Raw genomic sequence first — 19,100 nt, forward strand, 5'->3', positions numbered from 1 at the left:
TAACGTATCTATTGGTATTGTACCACTACTTTGTATATAATCACTTAAATGTATTATGGCCTTTGGCCTGTGCACTGAAATAAACTGATTAATAGTTGAAGGAAATTGATGAGAACATGACGCTCTCTAAACTTCAGAATACCAACCGGCCGGACATCCTGGCTGTTAGGCGGCGGGTTGATGAGATATCCACCACAGACCCGGATGTACTCAACTTCAACATGACCAAGCAGTTCCACAGAGTCCAGCAGGGGAAATATGCCCTACTCTTAGGCACCATTTTTTCATTCTTGGGAAACACAAATAATCAGTTAGAGGTCATCGACTCCAAACATGGAACAGCTTTCCTCGCTTTCCATATTCCGAGGTCGTCGCCTTTCAAACATGAACTCGAAAAATGGTATGCCCAACTTATTGATTTTTACTGACTGAACCCTTATATATGATTTTACTGTGGACAATATTTTCTTTGAATGCAAGGTTCATCTAATAGTATAGTATAAGTATAGTATAGTATAATATATCTATACCATGCATATTCAACACAAGGTAAAGCAAAGATACATTTTATGCGGTCGCTCGAAATTTGAAATACAGCATAAAATACTATTGTTTCCAATATACATATGCAATAATAATTTTTATTGAGTTTCATTCAATCATTTAATCAATTTACACTATTACTAATGAACTCCGTGTCCTCATAGTTTCCAATATGTTGTCAGTTGTGTATAAATCATTCATCAAGGGAACATGCCAGTTTTGTGGAAAACATCCAACAATTTGAAAAATATAAATGCTTCAAAAGCCAGTTTGAAGGGGATAGCAGTGAATTCATTTGCAGCCCTAAATACTTAGGTCATAATTACGTTGTGGTAATAACTGTTCACTTAACACTCTCTGATGAGACTTTAGTTTCATCTGCCCCATAGTTTCATTGCTGGAAATACATTTACACTGTATTAATAGCAAAACGACATAATACACCATTTAAAATCACAAAGAAATAGATACTTACCAACCAATATTGGTTTTTATGGCGGTAAAACCGCATTGACATGAATACCCATAAACCCATTGGCATAATTAAACCAGAACACTCTTTCCTTCGGGTGACCATAGCACGTCAACATTTTGACTATGAAGTTCCATTTTCATATTGCTAAAGGATCCTATGATCGGAAATTGCCCTACATTTAGATACTTATACTAAGACGACTCATGTTACCCAGTATATCAAATAGAATGTTGATATAATTTGTTTTAGATTGTGAAGTGATAATACCGGAGAAAGCAATGTTCATTCTTTGTTCATCATGGAAGTAATCTCTTGGGTGGAACGCCCTGCCTAACTATTTGAGATTTGCTGAATCTTTGGAACAATGCAAAGCACAGTGAAAGCATTTCTTTTCAAACAAGTGGAATTAGTATTATTATGTACAGATTAAAATAAAAAATGCGGGTTTGGGTGATCCTGGCACAGTCAGGCCGGTTCGGCTCATCATCAGCTCAGGGCCCTTGACCCTCTTCACGCAGCCCAGACAGCGAATGGGATTTCTCCCAGGAAGCGCTGCCTTGTCAAACCAAACGAGCGAGAAATCTATCGGAGAATGTGAAGACTCCCAAACACTGCAGCATTCTGCATTACCCAGATTGTCAGAAGGGCTGTATTCCTGGTAGCAAATCCGGGTACTCTCCCAATGTCAGTCAACAGATGGGATGTACCAAACCTAAGGCACCGAGAACAATGGGGAGTCGGACAACTTGGTACTTGGGATGCAAGCGTTACATTTCGAAAGCGAGGTCCGCATATTTACCATGTTTTTCCTAAATCTTGTTAGTCACATTAGTGTCAAAAGGGACAGAACCTTCAAGAATATAAATGATTTCATTGGATTTATCAAAAGGTCAAGATCAGGTTTGTTGGCCTGGATACGTCTAAGGCTGTAAATGGGCCTATTTCAAAGACTTTTGCATCACCTTTTCTATGACGCCCTCTACATATTCCGTCTCGTACTATGGATGACCTCTATGTCAAAACCACAAGCATTGCGAAGACGGTTATAAGATGATCATGATCAATCATGACGTTTGTGCCAAATCTGGGCATCCACTGACAATATGTTGGACAGTCTTATTAAATTCATTGCATAATCTACATTTTCATATTTACATTTTGATGCAAAATCACACACTGACGGTTTCGAGTGGGAAGTCACTGGTCCGGCGCAGCAAACAGAAAGCCTTCTGTTTCACTTTTCAGGCCATTCGATTTCATCCAAGCGAAGGACTCTGCAGGGTTGCTGATCTTCTCATTATTATTGTTATTGTTATTGTTGTTGTTGATATTATTATTATAATTATTATTGTCAATATTTTCTCATCTACAGCATGTATTCCCTAAGGGACAGTGGAATGTTGCAATACATCTTTCAAGAATGGGTGAAAACTATTCCTAAGATCAAATATCCAGTGGAGAATTTCCCTCAGCCTGTGTCTCTGATCAAGATTCAAAGCATCTTTTACATTATAGGAATCGGTCTATGCTGCAGTGCCCTGTTCTTGTTAGCAGAGGTTATATGTTATAAAAGGAAAACGAACACCTGTCTGTGGTAATCGAGCATGCATTGTGTGGAACAGAAAACCTGATTTCTGATGTGTTACAAAAGGAAAACGGTCACCGGCCGGTGGTACTCCATTAAGTACTAGATTCGACTTGAGCATGCATTGTGTGGAACAGAAAACCCGATTTCTGATGTGTTACAAAAGGAAAACGGTCACCGGCCGGTGGTACTCCATTAAGTACTAGATTCGACTTGAGCATGCATTGTGTGGAACAGAAAACCTGATTTCTGATGTGTTGCAAAAAGAAAACGGTCACCGGCCGGTGGTACTCCATTAAGTACTAGATTCGACTTGAGCATGCATTGTGTGGAACAGAAAACCTGATTTCTGATGTGTTACAAAAGGAAAACGGTCACCGGCCGGTGGTACTCCATTAAGTACTAGATTCGACTTGAGCATGCATTGTGTGGAACAGAAAACCCGATTTCTGATGTGTTACAAAAGGAAAACGGTCACCTGCCGGTGGTACACCATTTATTACTAGATTCGACTTGAGCATGCATTGTGTGGAACAGAAAACCCGATTTCTGATGTGTTGCAAAAGGAAAACGGTCACCGACCGGTGGGACTTCATTTACTATTTCATTCGAATTGAGCATGCATTGTGTCAAAAACAATGAGGATCCTCATTTCCACGTTCACATCGCCAATGTTAAATCATGTGCACAATATGTACTTGCTGATAATACGCCATATATGCAGCACTGGGGCAGTCGGGTAGCCTAGTAGTTAAAGCGTTCGCTCGTCACGCCAAAGACCCGGTTTCGATTCCCGACATTGGTACAATGTGTGAAGCCCAATCCTGGTGACCCCCACCGTGATAATGCTGAAATATTGCTAAAAGCGGCGTAAAATCAAACTCACTCACTCACTATATGCAGCACTGTAATTATCAAAACATCTTAGGGTGGGAAGAAATGTATGCGTTCAATGACAACAACAAGCAGATCTGTGGGTCTTCTCCGGACGGTGGTTCTCCTAGTTCATATACTTTACCATATAAAACTGTATATGTGCATGTGTGTATGTCACGCAATTGTGATTCACGTCATCACTGTTGCTTATATCCTCATTTCATTTAGATAACTGGGGTAGAATAGGTCTTCAGCAACCCATGCTTGCCGTAAGAGGCGACTATGCTTGTCGTAAGAGGCGACTAACGGGATCGGGTGGTCAGGCTCGCTGACTTTGTTGATGCATGTCATCGTATCCCAAATACGAATACGATACATTGAGGACAATGCTTGGCAAACATGATGCCTTTTAACATGTACAGGTGAGGCTAAATGTGCGCAAAAGTGTTTCGTCAAGACGAAATAACGAAGATTATCAACTCTGTGATCTATACTGATTTCCTTAGGACGTGATGGCGAAGATAGTACAAACATAATGTTATAGTTACCGACTTAAACATTGACCTTGTAATGTCACTTTCGTTGAGGTATGATCTTTGCTAGATTTTGGGTATTTGCTGTGCGTTAAAAACGTATTAATCTAATATAAATGTAATAGATACAATGCATATGACAACTTAATATATCCGTGGGTATCATCTAATAATAATTCTAAGGGATGTCTTCAGCAAATCAATGCATGAAGTATTGTTCTTTCTTTCCAGTAAGGACATCAGCGGGCTTGTTTCAACCACGCAATATTGCTGCAATTTTGCCGATGCGATGTTAAGTTTAATTCATGTTATTTTGGGGTTTAAAGAAAAACGGAATTGTGTATACAAAAAATGAATACACTAAATGTAAAAGTCGAATGCTTCTTAGAATATGGGCAGTAAATATTTAAACTGCTCATGACATCATTTTCACCGAGATGATTACAATCCTATTTTTTCAAAATCCTGCTGTTGACAAGAAAATCAAAACCTAGCGACTAGGTTTCGATTAACGCCGCTTCGAACATTTTTGTCCGATGCAATTCCCTAGTTTAACTTGTACAGAATGTTCCGATGCTTTTTCACGTGAATAATTGACTTGTCCTTGCATGTGTTTATGACGGTGCCATTGGACTTAAAATAAATGTGAACTTCCTGTTTTCGTTTTAATTTGTCTCCTGTAAACTTGTCGATAGGACTCCTTGTGACTGAAATACTTCAAACCACAGTTAGCTCGATCGGTAGTTTCTCGATATTTCAATAACAACGTTAACAGTCTGTGAAAAATTATATCCTTTTTTCACAGGCAAAAAGCATTTTTCTAGCATTTCCGACAGCACTTTATTATTATCACTTTTTGATGGTGATTCATAAACACATGCTCATGATATAGTAGGAACCGTACAATCAACTCTGCTTTTGGCACAGATTTCTTATGACTGTGGAACGGGTTTTGTCGCTTATATTTATATTTATATAGCACTGTGTGGGATGGGATAAATATAAATCGACAGGAAATGTCATAGATTTGGGGGAAGTAACAGTCGTGTCAACAACCAGGAAGTGATTCATTGATTACAACACATTAATGAATCATTTATTGACAATTTCCTCCCATTACTGAAAACTTCTGAGAGATATGTAAACTCATGTTTGATAGAGAGAAACAAAATCGAAGGTCTTTCGAGTCGTTTGTTATACAGAATGCGATTTTTAATTGGCTTTTTTTATTTGAAAATATACAGCAATTCGTGATTAACTTACTTTGGGTGTCATAGATCTTGAGTCGACCATCGGATTCAAGGGTAAAAGCCGTAAAAGACTTTTTGAGTAAATAACGGCACGTTTCTATGGGACTCTTCGCAAACAATGTCAACATTGGAACAAATGGAGCGAAATCGTCAAAATGTTTATTTTCAAATATAAGTTTCTATATATCAATACACAACCTTGTTGAGACCAAAGCAATTTCTCTCTTTCAATATTATTTTAAATATGTCAAAGGCATTTTGCACAAGACTCTTTTGACAGTTATTCGTGCTTAAAAATGTTTGCCACATTGTTCCGAATAGTCTACAGCATTAAACAGTTACGTCACTGTTCATTACTGTTGAGTTTTAGTATTTTAACAAAACGCGATAATGCAACAACTCGACATTTCGCCCAAATGTCGCGTTGTCACAGAATATGATTGTTTGTTTGTTGTTTAACGCCGCACTTAGCAATATTCCACTTGTATGACGTCGGTCTTTAAATAATCGACTCTGAACTTGACAAATCAGTGACATCATGTGCATCGATCTACGTAATTGGGATACGATGACATGCATCAAGCAAGTTAGCGAGCCTGACCACCCGATCCCGTTAGTCCCTCTTAAGGACAAGCATATTCGCCTCTTACGACAAGCATGGGTTGCTGAAATCAGTTCTAACCAGGTCCATTTGTTAAAGTATATTTGTAAAAAAAATATTTTTTAACAAAGCATCATCTTTAAGTTAGATATGAATGCGCCCAGGGTTCGAACTCGGTCACAAACATAATTACAAATGCGAAAATACATACCTACATGTACGTAAACAATTAGCTCATTCATTGAGTGAAAGGTTCGTCGTTGGTTGGTTGGTTTATTAGGCGTAGACATGGCAAACATGTAAAATATGTTCTCGATTTAACTAGCTGGCTCAGTTGCAATTGTGTTTCGTAAAAAGTGATATTATGAGTGAGTGAGTATTATATCACGCCATAATGTTAGTTTCATCACGGGAGTGTCGATTTGAGAGGAACCCCGAAGTGTTTTTAGCACGCCGAAGGAAAGCAACTCTGCACAGCCAAACTGCGCAGCCTGAACCAACTGGGAAAACCGTTTCCCCTCATCAATTTGAAAAGTTGTTGGGGACCGAAATTACACGAAACAGACAAACAATAGGTTTGTTTGTTGCTTTCAAAACACGCTAGTTTATGAAAACGACATCGACATATCTGAAACGATCAAATATTTGTTTTCATTCTGAAGAAGCAGCACATTTTGTAATTGGGGCTCTGTTTAAGAATCACAGGAGTTGACAAAGGTCCAGTGGAGATTGAAATAGAGTATAACATTTATGACCCATTTGGTTCAAAGAATGACATTTTTTTTAAAAACCTAAACTGCTTTCACATTTGTCAATGATGAGATCCTTCTCCACAAACACGAAAGATAATGAACATTTATATATTTATTCCTCATTTTTATTAAACGTTCATAGGAGGTCTTGCTTTGTCTTGAAACACACGTCACATAACGAAGGTTATAGAATTCTGAAACAAAGGACTGGTGTTTCATATTGACACTAGAAATGATACAGTGGTGTCACCATTGCATTAGCTGCACTGCTTTGCTATGTCATTCGTTGTTACAATTTTTCTCTGGATCTGGGCCCACTTGCACAAAGCGATCTTAGCGCTAAGATGATCGTAACTCCCATACTTTAACATAGGCTCACAATATTCTTAGCGCTAAGATCGCTTTGTGCAAGTGGGCCCTGTTTTGATCTGGATTGTCTGTCTACAGTTAATAAAAAACATTATATGTCACATGCTGTATCAACTTTTACATGTTTTTAAATGAGCTTTTAAATGAATTCGGACGATTAACTGATATGGAATACAGCAATATGTACATTGTTTAACTTTAAAATAGTGACTTACCTTTATTAAGGTTAATGATGATATACGTCCATTCTATGCTCAGCTTAAAATTAAGTATATACCATCTAAATAAAATTGTATCTCCCAATAGTTTTACATTTCAGTCTTTGTTAAAAAGTTGTAATGCATAATGTTAAGAAACACGTCCATGTATTTGCATCATGCACAAATTTCCAGCATAAAATGTATTTAACATAAGTCTGTTACTCAACAACATTGTATTTACAATGTACTAAAGGCCTGTGCTGTCCTAAGTACGGAAATAAATTAAACTTACCTTTATAATTGTGTGCAAGATAAATATTTTTTAACTAAGTAACATGATTATCTAGATATCATGCTCATATAACGTCCACCGTTCACTTATTCAAACTAGCCATAGACACTACATTCAATCATTTATTTGATTATATTTTCATATGACATAAACGGGGACGTTCGAAATTCCTTGTACAGTATAATAATGATGAAGCGACAAAACCCTTACCATATACAATAGAAATCTCTGCATAATTCAGTGTCGATTGTACGATTATGACCATATCATAAGCATGTGTTTATAAATCACTATAAAAAAGTAATGCTACCAAGTGTTCTCGAAAAGGTGAGCGTATCCTGTCACAAACACACGCAAAGGCAAGTATAAACACAAACAGCAGTTGAACTAGCGTATCTACAAGTCTTTGAAAGGCATTCAGAAATGATACACATGAGGAAGGGAATTTATGGATGTCAGCTTCTTTATTATAAGGAACACAACGTCTCGGAGTATGTGCTTACTTCTTCATCAGATGAAGGAGTAAGCATATACTCCGAAACGTTGTGCTCCTTTTAATAAGGAAGTTGACATCCATAAATCTAAAAGGCGTAACAATGGTGACATTCAATTCCTACATGATAAACATGTCAGATAGGAACAAACCTCATTACTTCAGTATAGGCCAAAGATTTGAACCTGTGAAAAATCTCTATGGATATGAATTATAAGCTCATGTCGCGTTCGTGGATGATGTAAGTTTGGATAGAACAAACATTACTAACTCTATCACAGCATGAAGTGTCAAGTTTCCGTTTTCCGGAAACCGTCCGGATACCTTCAGCAACATTTTCTTGGTAATTTTCAGATATTATTATTAATGTGTTTCACACTTAATTAAACAGATTGAAACCACAAATGTTGACAGTTCAGGGGAATGTTCTCAGAAGGTTTCAGGTCCGGTTTCAAACGGAAATCTGACTTTTCATGCTGTGTTAGGTACATATTGATCATGTTTTATAAAGAATACTAGTCAACGACTTTAGGTATGTCGTTGGTAAATACATTCCCTTTTTTCGGGGAATACAGTTTATTAAGAAAACAAATTTTAAAGATTTATCTTTCAAACAATTAATTTGAATGTAACATAATCTTTTAAGTCTGCTGTTATTGGATACAGCCTAAGTTGTTAACACCTTTCATGTAAATTAATCCAAAATGCCAATGTCACCCTCGAAACAAACTCCACTGGGCAAATCATCGTTGAAAATTACACAATAGGACCACTGAAATTCAGTGATGACACCAGGTGTTCGCGAAAAGGATACTAAGCATACCCTACCCTGCTCACATAAAAGTGACTCGTGATGATCCGGGATAGAATAGCTTATGCTTGCCGTAAAAGGTGACTATGCTTGTCGTAAGAGGCGACTAACGGGATCGGGTGGTCAGGCTTGCTGACTTGGTTGATGGATGTCATCGTATCCCAATTGCATGATGTTAATCAGTGGATTGTCTGGTCCAGATTATTTACAGACTGCCGTCATGTAGCTGGAATATTGCTGAGTGCGGCGTTAAACAACAAACAAACAAGTAACAAACACATAAAAGGATGTGTTTGCTGCCTGATAGGGCTCATCAGTACATATATTCATGCCATGCGACAGCGGCCTGTAAACAAACCAGGCAATCACATGATGGCTCAAACATAAAGTCACAGATTGGGTACATTGTGTGAAGCCCATTTCTGGTGTGCCCCGCCTTGATTTTGCTGGAATATTGCTAAAAGCGGCGTAAAACCATACTCACTCACCCACTCACTCACTCAAGTCACAGATACCGATTTTGCTGAAACTAATAACAGTTTACAGGTACAGTGGAACAATGTGAAAGAAAATTATAACAAGGAAGACATGTCTGTTTTATTAATATTCACACTAATTAATATAGACTACCTTACCATTGAGTATTGTTCCATCATTTTGCAGCAAATGTCTGTTGAATTAAACTATTATCTTTATCGCTCGTTCGGATACCAAAGTCATGAGTCATTATGAAGAATATAGAAAACATGGCTTGAACATTAGATGTTCATTCAAAAGACGCGAGTACTATGGTGTTATTACATATAAGATTCAACCCACACCCTTTCCAAGTTTATTCACTCGCAGATCAACAAACGGTGTTCTATATACACGCCGATATATTCAGGTCGTCCTCCATTTAATGGGGCGGGAAGCGATACAAGAATGCCGGTCTGAATAGGAATAAAGTCAACCGCTTAGATTGCTACCGTCACCATACCAGGTGAACCTGGTCTACGTGTAAAAGACCTACGTTTTCTACAGTGGGTGTCTGATACATGGTATGCCCAAAGTGTCTACTCTCATTTCTACTCAAAAGCGACGAACAAAACTTGTGTAAGTATCAAAATTAATTGTTTTTTGAAACCACACATCTTCTTTGTATCGTGTCACAAATGCATTCATGCCACCTATTTGATGTTCACACATAATGTGTAAATGTTAATATTTATTTGATGTTTATTAATATCTATTAGAGAAGTTCGTTAAACTGGGTCACATCACTTGCTTGAAAACGGTGTAAGTATCTAAACCGAAATGTCGCATTAATTGTAATAAAGAAGTTGTATATCCGTGGAACAATCTCCCTTGTTTATCATGCCAAAAAGGGGCGGCCGGGTAGCCTAGTGGTTAAAGCGTTCGCTAGTCACACCGAAGACCCAGGTTCGATTCCCGACATGGGTACAATTTGTGAAGCCCAGTTCTGGTGTCCCCTGCCGTGATATTGCTGGAATATTGATAAAAAATCATTGCGTAAAACCACACTCACTCACTCACTCACCAACTTCTAAATGCCACTTAAAGAAGATAACAGGGTAGGTTGGACTGTTTTTAGCTTTCCTTTATGTAAACATACATGTCCAGTGAAGATATGTCCCAGCCCTGCAAGGAGTTTTGCGTTTGCCGCTACGTGTCGCTTTTGTCGACTGAAAGGCCCGTGCGAATGAGACGGACGGCCATTACAAAACTTGAATAGGATATCTCGTAGTAAAGGTAGTTTATATTGCACCAAAGGCGTGGACTACCGTCTCTAATTAAAATACCAAGTCGGGCAAATTGTTCAGGTGAGGTGTATGTTTTGTGGCTTAACAGGAATTTATCGCCTCTGTGGTCTAGTGGATAGAGTGTCTGCCCGAAGAGCGGAAAGTCTGTGGTTCGATCCCCGGTTATGTCACTCCGAAAGACGTTGAAAGAAGGTACTTGTTGTTATCTCTCTGGGATAATACAAGGTTTCCGTGTTAAACTACGGCATGGTATCTCAGTGGGCTAGCACTGTCAAACCGGCGTTAGTCCGAACTAGTTCAAACACTAAAGCGTACGTGCAGGCACGTCACCATATGCAATATTCTTGAACGCGACGCTAATCCCCATTTAATTTCACCGCACATGACATGACTGGATCTCATTCTTGACGCTTGGATATTCTATTCATATGCTGGTTCACAAGTCATACAAAGACATACTTTGGTTAATAGAATTTGTGTTGGTGAATAAAATCCATACGCCTTTTTAAAGTGCGAGCAGAATCAATTATGATGTGCGGAGTTGTTGGTAGAATCGGTGTTAAGAACATTCTTAGATTTGTCCTGTACAATCTTTATATATTCCTATGTGTGGGTTGAGGTTTGTCGTCGCCTCTCTAACTTCCAGGGTATCGGCGGTTGTTTGACCCCTGTCTGTGCCAGTTAATGAGAGAGTGAGTGAGTGAGTGAGTTGGGTTTAACGCTGCTTTTAACAATATTCCAGTTATATCGCGGCGTGTCAGCCTAATGTGGGAGGAAAGCCCGAAGTGATGTAGGTCTCAGACGTTTACCACTTCGGTGAAACCCACGAGCACGGGTATGGTGCTGACAAACCTAGAAACATAATCGGGGCGAACCGGGATTCGAACCCACAATCATAGGTTTCTGGCGTTCCCAAGGGACGCAACTCTGCACAGCGAATCGCGGCGTCTTAGACGACTGGGCCACCCGAGCCCCCGCCAGTTAATGAGTGGCAGACTTGGACTGTTACCCTGGCATCATTCTGTTATCATTCTGATTGAAGCTCACTTAGCCTATTCCAAGGCCGACAGACCAGTGCAGATTGTCCATGTTGTCCAATATGTTTCAAGACATTGTATATGATAGTCGCCTTTGTATTCAATATTTCAGTTATGCCAACATTCTTATCAAATTAGTTGTTCAGAAAGTATTTTACTCTGATGAAAACAGCGACATTGGTAAACAGCGGAACCATGCTAATATTGTATGGGAAAGACAAGGATATCTGCATCATGAAACAATATCTGTAATTAACGCCATGTTATTACTGCCATGTTTTTATCACGCCAGTCTCAATACATCAGTGGTAATGCTTCTGTGGTTGTCGGTCCACTTAGAGGACAGTTTGCAATTAATCAACTGCTTCACCAAGGTCGGGGTCAGCATGCTGTGTCAACAGATCCTTGAGTTATTGATAGGTATTCGGCCATTTTTTAATAATATTGCCATTCCTCCTGCCTATTATCGTGGATATGACAAACACATGGTATACAAGCTGCGCAAAGCTACATGGAAATGGGCGGTCGGGTAGCCTAGTGGTTAAAACGTTCGCTCTTCACGCCGAAGACCTGGGTTCGATTCCAGGGATGGGTTCAATATGTGTGAAGTTGTGATATTGTTGTTTTTGTCTTGTTTGTAGTTTAACGCCGCACCCAGCAATATTCCAGCTCTATGACGGCTGTCTGTAAATAATCGAGTCTGGACCAGACAACCCAGTGAATGACATCATGAACATCGATCCACGCCATTCGGATCGATGACATGCATCAACCAAGTCAGCGAGCCTGACCACCCGATCCCTTTAGTCGCCTCTTACGACAAGCGTAATCGCCTTTTACGACAAGCATGGGTTGCTGAAGACCTATTCTACCCTGGATCTTCACGGGGTAGAATATTGCTGGAATATTGCTAAAAACGATGAAAAACCATACTCACTCACTCACTATATAGAAATATACCTCACATGGCTAGTGGACTCAGCATCAGCTGGTCCTAAGTTCCAATTTTTACCCTAATTGGTCTGTAAACAACTTCGGGTTTAAAACAAATACACTTTCTTCGTAAAGTACAGATTCTAGTACTTTTAGGGGTTGAGCCCATGCGGGATTCGAACCACATTACCAGAGTGAGGCACCTAATCACACGCACACAAAGTCAGCGATCTAACCCACTTAGCCACCGAGGCTTTCACAAAAATGAAAGTCTGGCAAATGGTAGTCTAGATGCACGTGTGTAATCGTGCCGAATGGCGTGGAACATTCATTGCCCATGCTTTCAGTCACAGGCTTAGTCTTTTCATCGATCAGTGCTCCTTTGAGCGACCTCATCACAAGTAGATGTTTCAGGAAGGTCTTCCCTGATCAGGTTGGAGCTGAAACAGGCTTTGTATCAACTACGATACGAATGATCATCAACGTTACGTCAAGTATTAATGTTGTCCTTGGTATTTCAGACTTGCCCTCTCCTTGATGAAGCCGTGTAGCTGAGGACCATGTTTTCCGATGAATCAGTGCATCAGGAGAACGTAATTCAGAGTCTTCGGGATGAGACAGTGCATATGCAGAAGAAGACTTTCACGTGTTGGGCAAATGGTCACCTGAAGAAGGTAAGGCAATCCAGTCTCTCATTACATAAGAACACTAACACTTTCTCATGCATTCGGGTGATCACATATCAAATATGACCAAGTCATTACAGTAGATTAGATACCTCTTTAGTATTTAAATTTGGAGATGAGTGCTTTGGCCTGAAGTTACAAATGCGTAAATGAGTTTCACGTCGCGTCCAGGATTATTGCACTTATATAGCGACCTGCATGCATGTTTGTGTGTGCGTGCGTGCGTGCGTGCGTGCGTGCGTGCGTGCGTGCGTGTGTGTGTGCTTGTACTAGTCTGGACTAATGTCGATTTATATTGCTATCACTCTGAGAAACCATGCCGCAGTTTAACAGAAATACCTCACTCAGACACAGTATACTGACTCCGAGCCGACCAGTATTTGTCTTAGCCCCTTAATGCCGAGCGGGCAACATCAAGTACAATCTTTTAACGTCTTTGGTTTGAAGCGGCATAGGATCGAACCCCTGACCTTCCGCTCTCCTGGTAGACGCTATACTACTAGACCACAGAGGCGGTAGGGGTCACAGTAGGGGTCGAAAAAGGTTCAAGGTGGTTCAAGATTAATTACTTAGATACTTGACTGGTTCAACATACTGGTTACAATAACATTAATTGATTAAAGGAAGTGATCTAATAACCCTCTATGGACACAAGTAGTTTCTTGGAAATCAACTTGATATCTCCCATTGTGGGGTGACAGATGTAGAAATTGTGACAAAAAATGACTATCCCTCCACCCCTAACTTCGACTTGAACTTGGCCTATAGATTACACTTTGATTACTAATGGCCCAACCTCATTTTCAAGATGTCACATATTTCGACGCAAGCCCGTCAAGAAAGGGGACTGTTGTGAGTACATATTCCTCTGAATTGTTCGTGTTCTGAAATTACTTTCATGTTACGTATACATTTATTTCATGGACGTACACAGTTTTAAGACCAGTGAAGATCCGGGGTAGAATAGGTCTTCAGCAACCCATGCTTGCCCTAAAAGGCGACTATGCTTGTCGTAAGAGGCGACTAACGGGTTCGGGTGGTCAGGCTCCTTGACTTGGTTGATGCATTTCATCGACACCAATTGCTGAATCGATGCTCATGATATAAATCACTGGATTGCCTGGTCCAGACTCGATTATTTACAGACCACCGTCATATAGCTGGAATATTGCTGAGTGCGGCGTTAAACAACAAACAAACACAGTTTAAACGTTTATACAACAATAAGCAAATTGTAAGTAATTCCGTGGCGTTTAACTGGCTACCAAAGTAAATATTTTTTGCGTTTACGTTTCCATGAACCGAAAAAAATATGCCAAGCCCACAAACGGGGTAGTGTTTCCTGACTGGTTTTATCATAGACTGGATGCTCTTATATAGTCGCTGATTTTGTAACGTTCTCTATCATATGTGTGTGTTAAAAAGATTAAATAAGAGTCTGTGAAGTTAATTTTGTAATGTATTTATTTATAAGAATCCACTTCAATAGGTTTTGCGTTTATGGAGTCATAGACGTAAAATCGATGTGCACACTTTGCGGAAATTTGCTACGTGGATTTACAGTGCACGTACCATTTTAATTCTGGAAACCCATTTGTCCAGAAACTATCCATGCTGTGGCCAGTCTCGGTCAAAGGTATTTACAAAATTGAACATGCTGTTCTCATGGGTACATAAAAAGGAAGAAAAAATGGAACAAAATGTTTCGAAAATTCAAAATTTAAACAATGTCGCCCATGGGCGAGAATATTTTCCTTTGCTCAAAAGTCATGTTTTTCTTTTGCAAATACATATAGGTCTGTTGACAAGCATCATGACACGTGATTCAACTCATTTTAACTCATTCAACTTATTGAACATATTACAATATTTCGCCCTTGGGCGAAAAGATTTGACCCATTGGCGGGAAATATTTTCCCTTGCTCAAAACTCACGGGGTTTTTTGTCAGTAAGAACACTTGTTTTTAACTCTGTTGTAGCCATTAATACGTGCATATGTATCGCAAAACATAATGACACAGGCTAGGGTGTGAGGTCTGATTATTTATTTTCTGTGATGATAAACCGACACTCTGGAATAATGAATACAACTATAAATATACAATTATATCCTGTACATCAAAACCGAAGCAGATTAAAAACTAATCTACTACACTTATAAGCTATACATGTTATAACAGGTATAACATTCCACAATTTAAGCTTAGATTTGTAAGTATAATGGATTTACAAATTTAATATAAATATGGTACAATAAATATAATATTATATTATTTTATAACAAAAGAAGCAATATATGGGATGTATTTGGGTGGTCACAATCCCTCGTAAATAAGATAAATCCCTCTTGATAACCTGTTCATGATATATAATACATCACGAAGACATGTTTATTTACAGATATAAAGATTACATGTAAACTATTATCAAATTATTAATGCACAATACAAGTTACTGAATACACAAATGTCCTAGATTAACACAGACACACATATAGTGAAATGAAATATATCTAGTTTACATACACTCAACATGCACACACTAATACAGTAAACTACGTTTATAACGAACACGCTTATAACGAACTGACGGATATAACGAACTTACTTTTTTGGCCCGACTATTTGCTGTAGTTATGCTGTATATATGCTTATAACGACCCAAGGTTATAACGAACTAAAATTAGTGGTCCCTTTGAGTTCGTTATAACCGCAGTTTACTGTAGTAGTAAATGTGACATGTTTAAATATAATTAAGGATATATATAGTCATGTATTAAGCTAAAATGATTTGCATAATAATACTGGCATAAAATACAATTATAACTTTAGCTACTAACCTTTATATAAGTATTATCCTTTCCCTCAGTCCAGTACACAGTGAAGTGTAAATGCAAAGTGCAGGGTGAAAACAAAGGGTTTTGAAAGTGGGACACAGAGATTTAAAACTAGCCAATCCAAAGGACGCCTGGGCTTACACTCTGATTGACCACCAAGAAGTTGACTGACCCACTAAGTAGGGCTTTATGCTGATACTTGGCTTACTAACTAAGTTTGCAGCCTGAACTGAGAAATACAATAAGTAATTGTTAATTACTGCAATATCTGAAATATACAAAATAACATTATTGACAACATACATTAGTAAATTAAAAGCTAAATTAATAAAGCATGATCACTATATACAGAACTGCCATCTTCTACAACTCCATAAACGCAAAACCAGAAAGCAGTCAATACTTAAATATAACAGTCAAATGCATTGATGTAACAAATGAACAGCCTTCGAGAATTTGTTTCATGGCGATAATTTAAGCATAGTTTGAGGGCTGCTCTATGTTCAGGGTATTTAAAAATAAGAATTCCAAAGACAATTATTTGTCAGTGTTATATTTTCGCATGAAAGAAGACAGGCCTGCAGTGAGTGAAAATTTACGCCAAATGGAATCTGTTTCGGCATTTAATTAAAACTGACTACTCTCTTGCATTGACTTTTGACGTGTCAACTGACTATTAATACTTTCAAGTAATGAGAAAACGCTCAATGTTTCCCCATGTTCCTTAAATCCAAATAGGAGCATGTCATGGAAATCAGAATAGTTTTGATCTATATGTTTTCTATTCGCATTAATTGATGTGTTTCAAAAGATTTTTCAAGGTCAGTGTGATTCTTCTGTACCTTTTTGTGTCTGATTTATCTTTTTCATCTGTATAAATTGGAATAACCTCACTAAATTTGAAATTGTAAGGTGCATATAGAAAATTACGCATTTTGTTTAACAAAGCATGATGGTGTGTGATCAGACACTGGCCCACGTAGATGATCATGTGTTATTTCAACAGGCCTGGATATGTGTTTCTTCTGAGACATTTTTGACAATCTGTAAAATATAGTATTCCAGATCTTTGTAAATGATATGATCATCTTTTGCTGTTATGTCTTCCATCATATACTTTCTCTTTGGACTCACCATAAAACATGTGATGTAATGTATGTGGTTGAGCAAGTTGAGTGGTGTCTACCCAACAGGGATGTTCCGTCAGAACAATAGTTAGTGATTTGTTGTTGCAGGCGAGACTAAAGATAAAGGACTTGTTCAAAGACCTGGCTAATGGCAAGATATTGATGAAACTGCTGGAGATCCTCTCAGGCCAGAGTCTCGGTACACCCAACACCGGACAAATAAGGGTGAAGAAAGTAGAGAACCTGAACAAATGCCTTACGTTCCTTCAATATGAGAGAAAGGTGAATAGTTTTTAATGTTGTGCAGACTTACATACATATAACTGTGAAATTAAACCCTTTCCATATCCATAAGATATATGTGCCAGATACAGTTGACTTTACGATTCCGATATCTTGAGCATGTGTTTCTGAATCACCTGTCATTTGTATTTCTGTGATTACTGACATAATCGTCTCATGAGCAAGCTTAAATAAGGTTTGAATGGTAATGTGTGATCTGACTGATTTGGTCTCTGCTTCTATGAGTGTGTTTTTTATGGTTGTGAAAGTGTATTTGTCGTTTATAGTTACTACTTTACGACTATGCTCATTTCTTAAAGGCTACCATTAAATTGGTTGAATATGGCTGACTGTACCATTTAAAAGAATGGCTTATTGACTTACGTCCGATACATCCCTACTCCCACCTAGTGCACTGCTTGCCTACGTGACCTTATGGCCAATGACTATATTTCAACCCTGAAAGAGCATGTAACAAAACCATCCTAACATGAAATCAATGCTCACACTGTCAACCATTGGTTTTGCCACTTTGCCTTTCTCTCTTCTCAGGTCACGGTGACATAGGTTATCCATTGCCCATCTCAGTGTAAGACATATTTCACTTGCGCAGACTCTCTGACATCCAAGGTATGTTGCCACTATTGTAAGTTCTCATATCATTCTCATTATGTTACAGGCTCGCCTTACGAATATTAGTGCTGAAGATATCATTAATGGGAACCCTCATCTGATTCTGGGTCTAATCTGGACCATCATCCTTGTCTTCAATGTCCAGGAGATCACAATGCAAGTGGTGAGTGCCCACTATGAACATTGTCACATCACACCCATCTAATGGTGGTTGCGGAAAATTGGTGTTCACAAACTTTGTAACCTGCAATGGAGTGATCATTTCTGTCTCCTTTACGTCAACTTAAACTTCAGGAGATTGTGTCCAGCTTATCATTCCTAATTAATTACTAACATTAATTACAATAAAGAACAAGATGTTATCTGAACAGGAAACACATATGTTATGTGATATGCTTTAATGACATATCAACATATTTTTCTTGCTTTTTATTATAATTTATTGAATAAATGTTTGATTGAAGTTTTATTTCATTTTTTTACGAAATTTTACGCCTGACAGCATGTTTAAGGTTATGATCACATCTGCTTCAGGATGAGGGGGAGGAGAATAGTGAGAGGAGATCAGCAAAGGATGCCCTGTTGCTGTGGTGTCAGAGGAAGACTGAGGGGTGAGTTTATCAGGGGAGTCCCGGGTCTGGGGAAGTAGGGAGGTGGCAGTACAAGACATTTATTAGTAACTAGTTCATGTGAAAATGAAGTGAAGGACCGTTACGACTTTAGTGGCACGTTTAACATCGTGACACATTGCAAAAGATAGTCCTTGATACTGGCATTTGCTTTTCCTGTGGTGTCTCTCCGGGAATTAAAATGTTGCTTAACACTGAACAAATGTTTCATTCATTAAGTTATGTATAGCATTTTCCCAAAAGGGAAGACTCTAAATTCAACCTATACATACATATGGTGCTTTTAAAATATGTATAATGTAAAGAGTTTTTTCAGCTACCCTGGAGTCAAAATCACAAACTTCACCAACAGCTGGCGAAATGGCTTGGGTAAATTCTAATTTATTCAGTCGTC

The 19,100-nt window shown here is 38.5% G+C and overlaps 1 protein-coding gene across 1 annotated transcript; it reads left to right on the top strand.

Moving 5' to 3' along the window:
- The first annotated feature begins 9,747 nt into the window (after positions 1-9,747).
- LOC124125275 (spectrin beta chain, erythrocytic-like) lies at positions 9,748-19,086 on the top strand. The gene is made up of 6 exons (XM_048403429.1): positions 9,748-9,875; positions 13,035-13,187; positions 17,271-17,444; positions 18,124-18,240; positions 18,612-18,688; positions 19,023-19,086. The coding sequence occupies exons 2-6, from the start codon at positions 13,074-13,076 to the stop codon at positions 19,084-19,086; spliced, it is 546 nt and encodes a 181-aa protein (XP_048259386.1). The 5' UTR covers positions 9,748-9,875; positions 13,035-13,073.
- The last annotated feature ends 14 nt before the right edge of the window (positions 19,087-19,100 follow it).

This window comes from Haliotis rufescens, unplaced genomic scaffold (assembly GCF_023055435.1).
Source record: "Haliotis rufescens isolate VD_foot unplaced genomic scaffold, xgHalRufe1.0.p SCAF_3, whole genome shotgun sequence".
Lineage (NCBI taxonomy): Eukaryota > Metazoa > Mollusca > Gastropoda > Lepetellida > Haliotidae > Haliotis > Haliotis rufescens.

Coding starts and splice junctions, on each gene's coding strand:
- LOC124125275 (XM_048403429.1), top strand. CDS start 13,074: ATGTTTTCCGATGAATCAGTGCATCAGGAGAACGTAATTCAGAGTCTT. Junction 13,188..17,270: donor CAAATGGTCACCTGAAGAAG/GTAAGGCAATCC, acceptor TTGTTGTTGCAG/GCGAGACTAAAGATAAAGGA. Junction 17,445..18,123: donor TCCTTCAATATGAGAGAAAG/GTGAATAGTTTT, acceptor ATTATGTTACAG/GCTCGCCTTACGAATATTAG.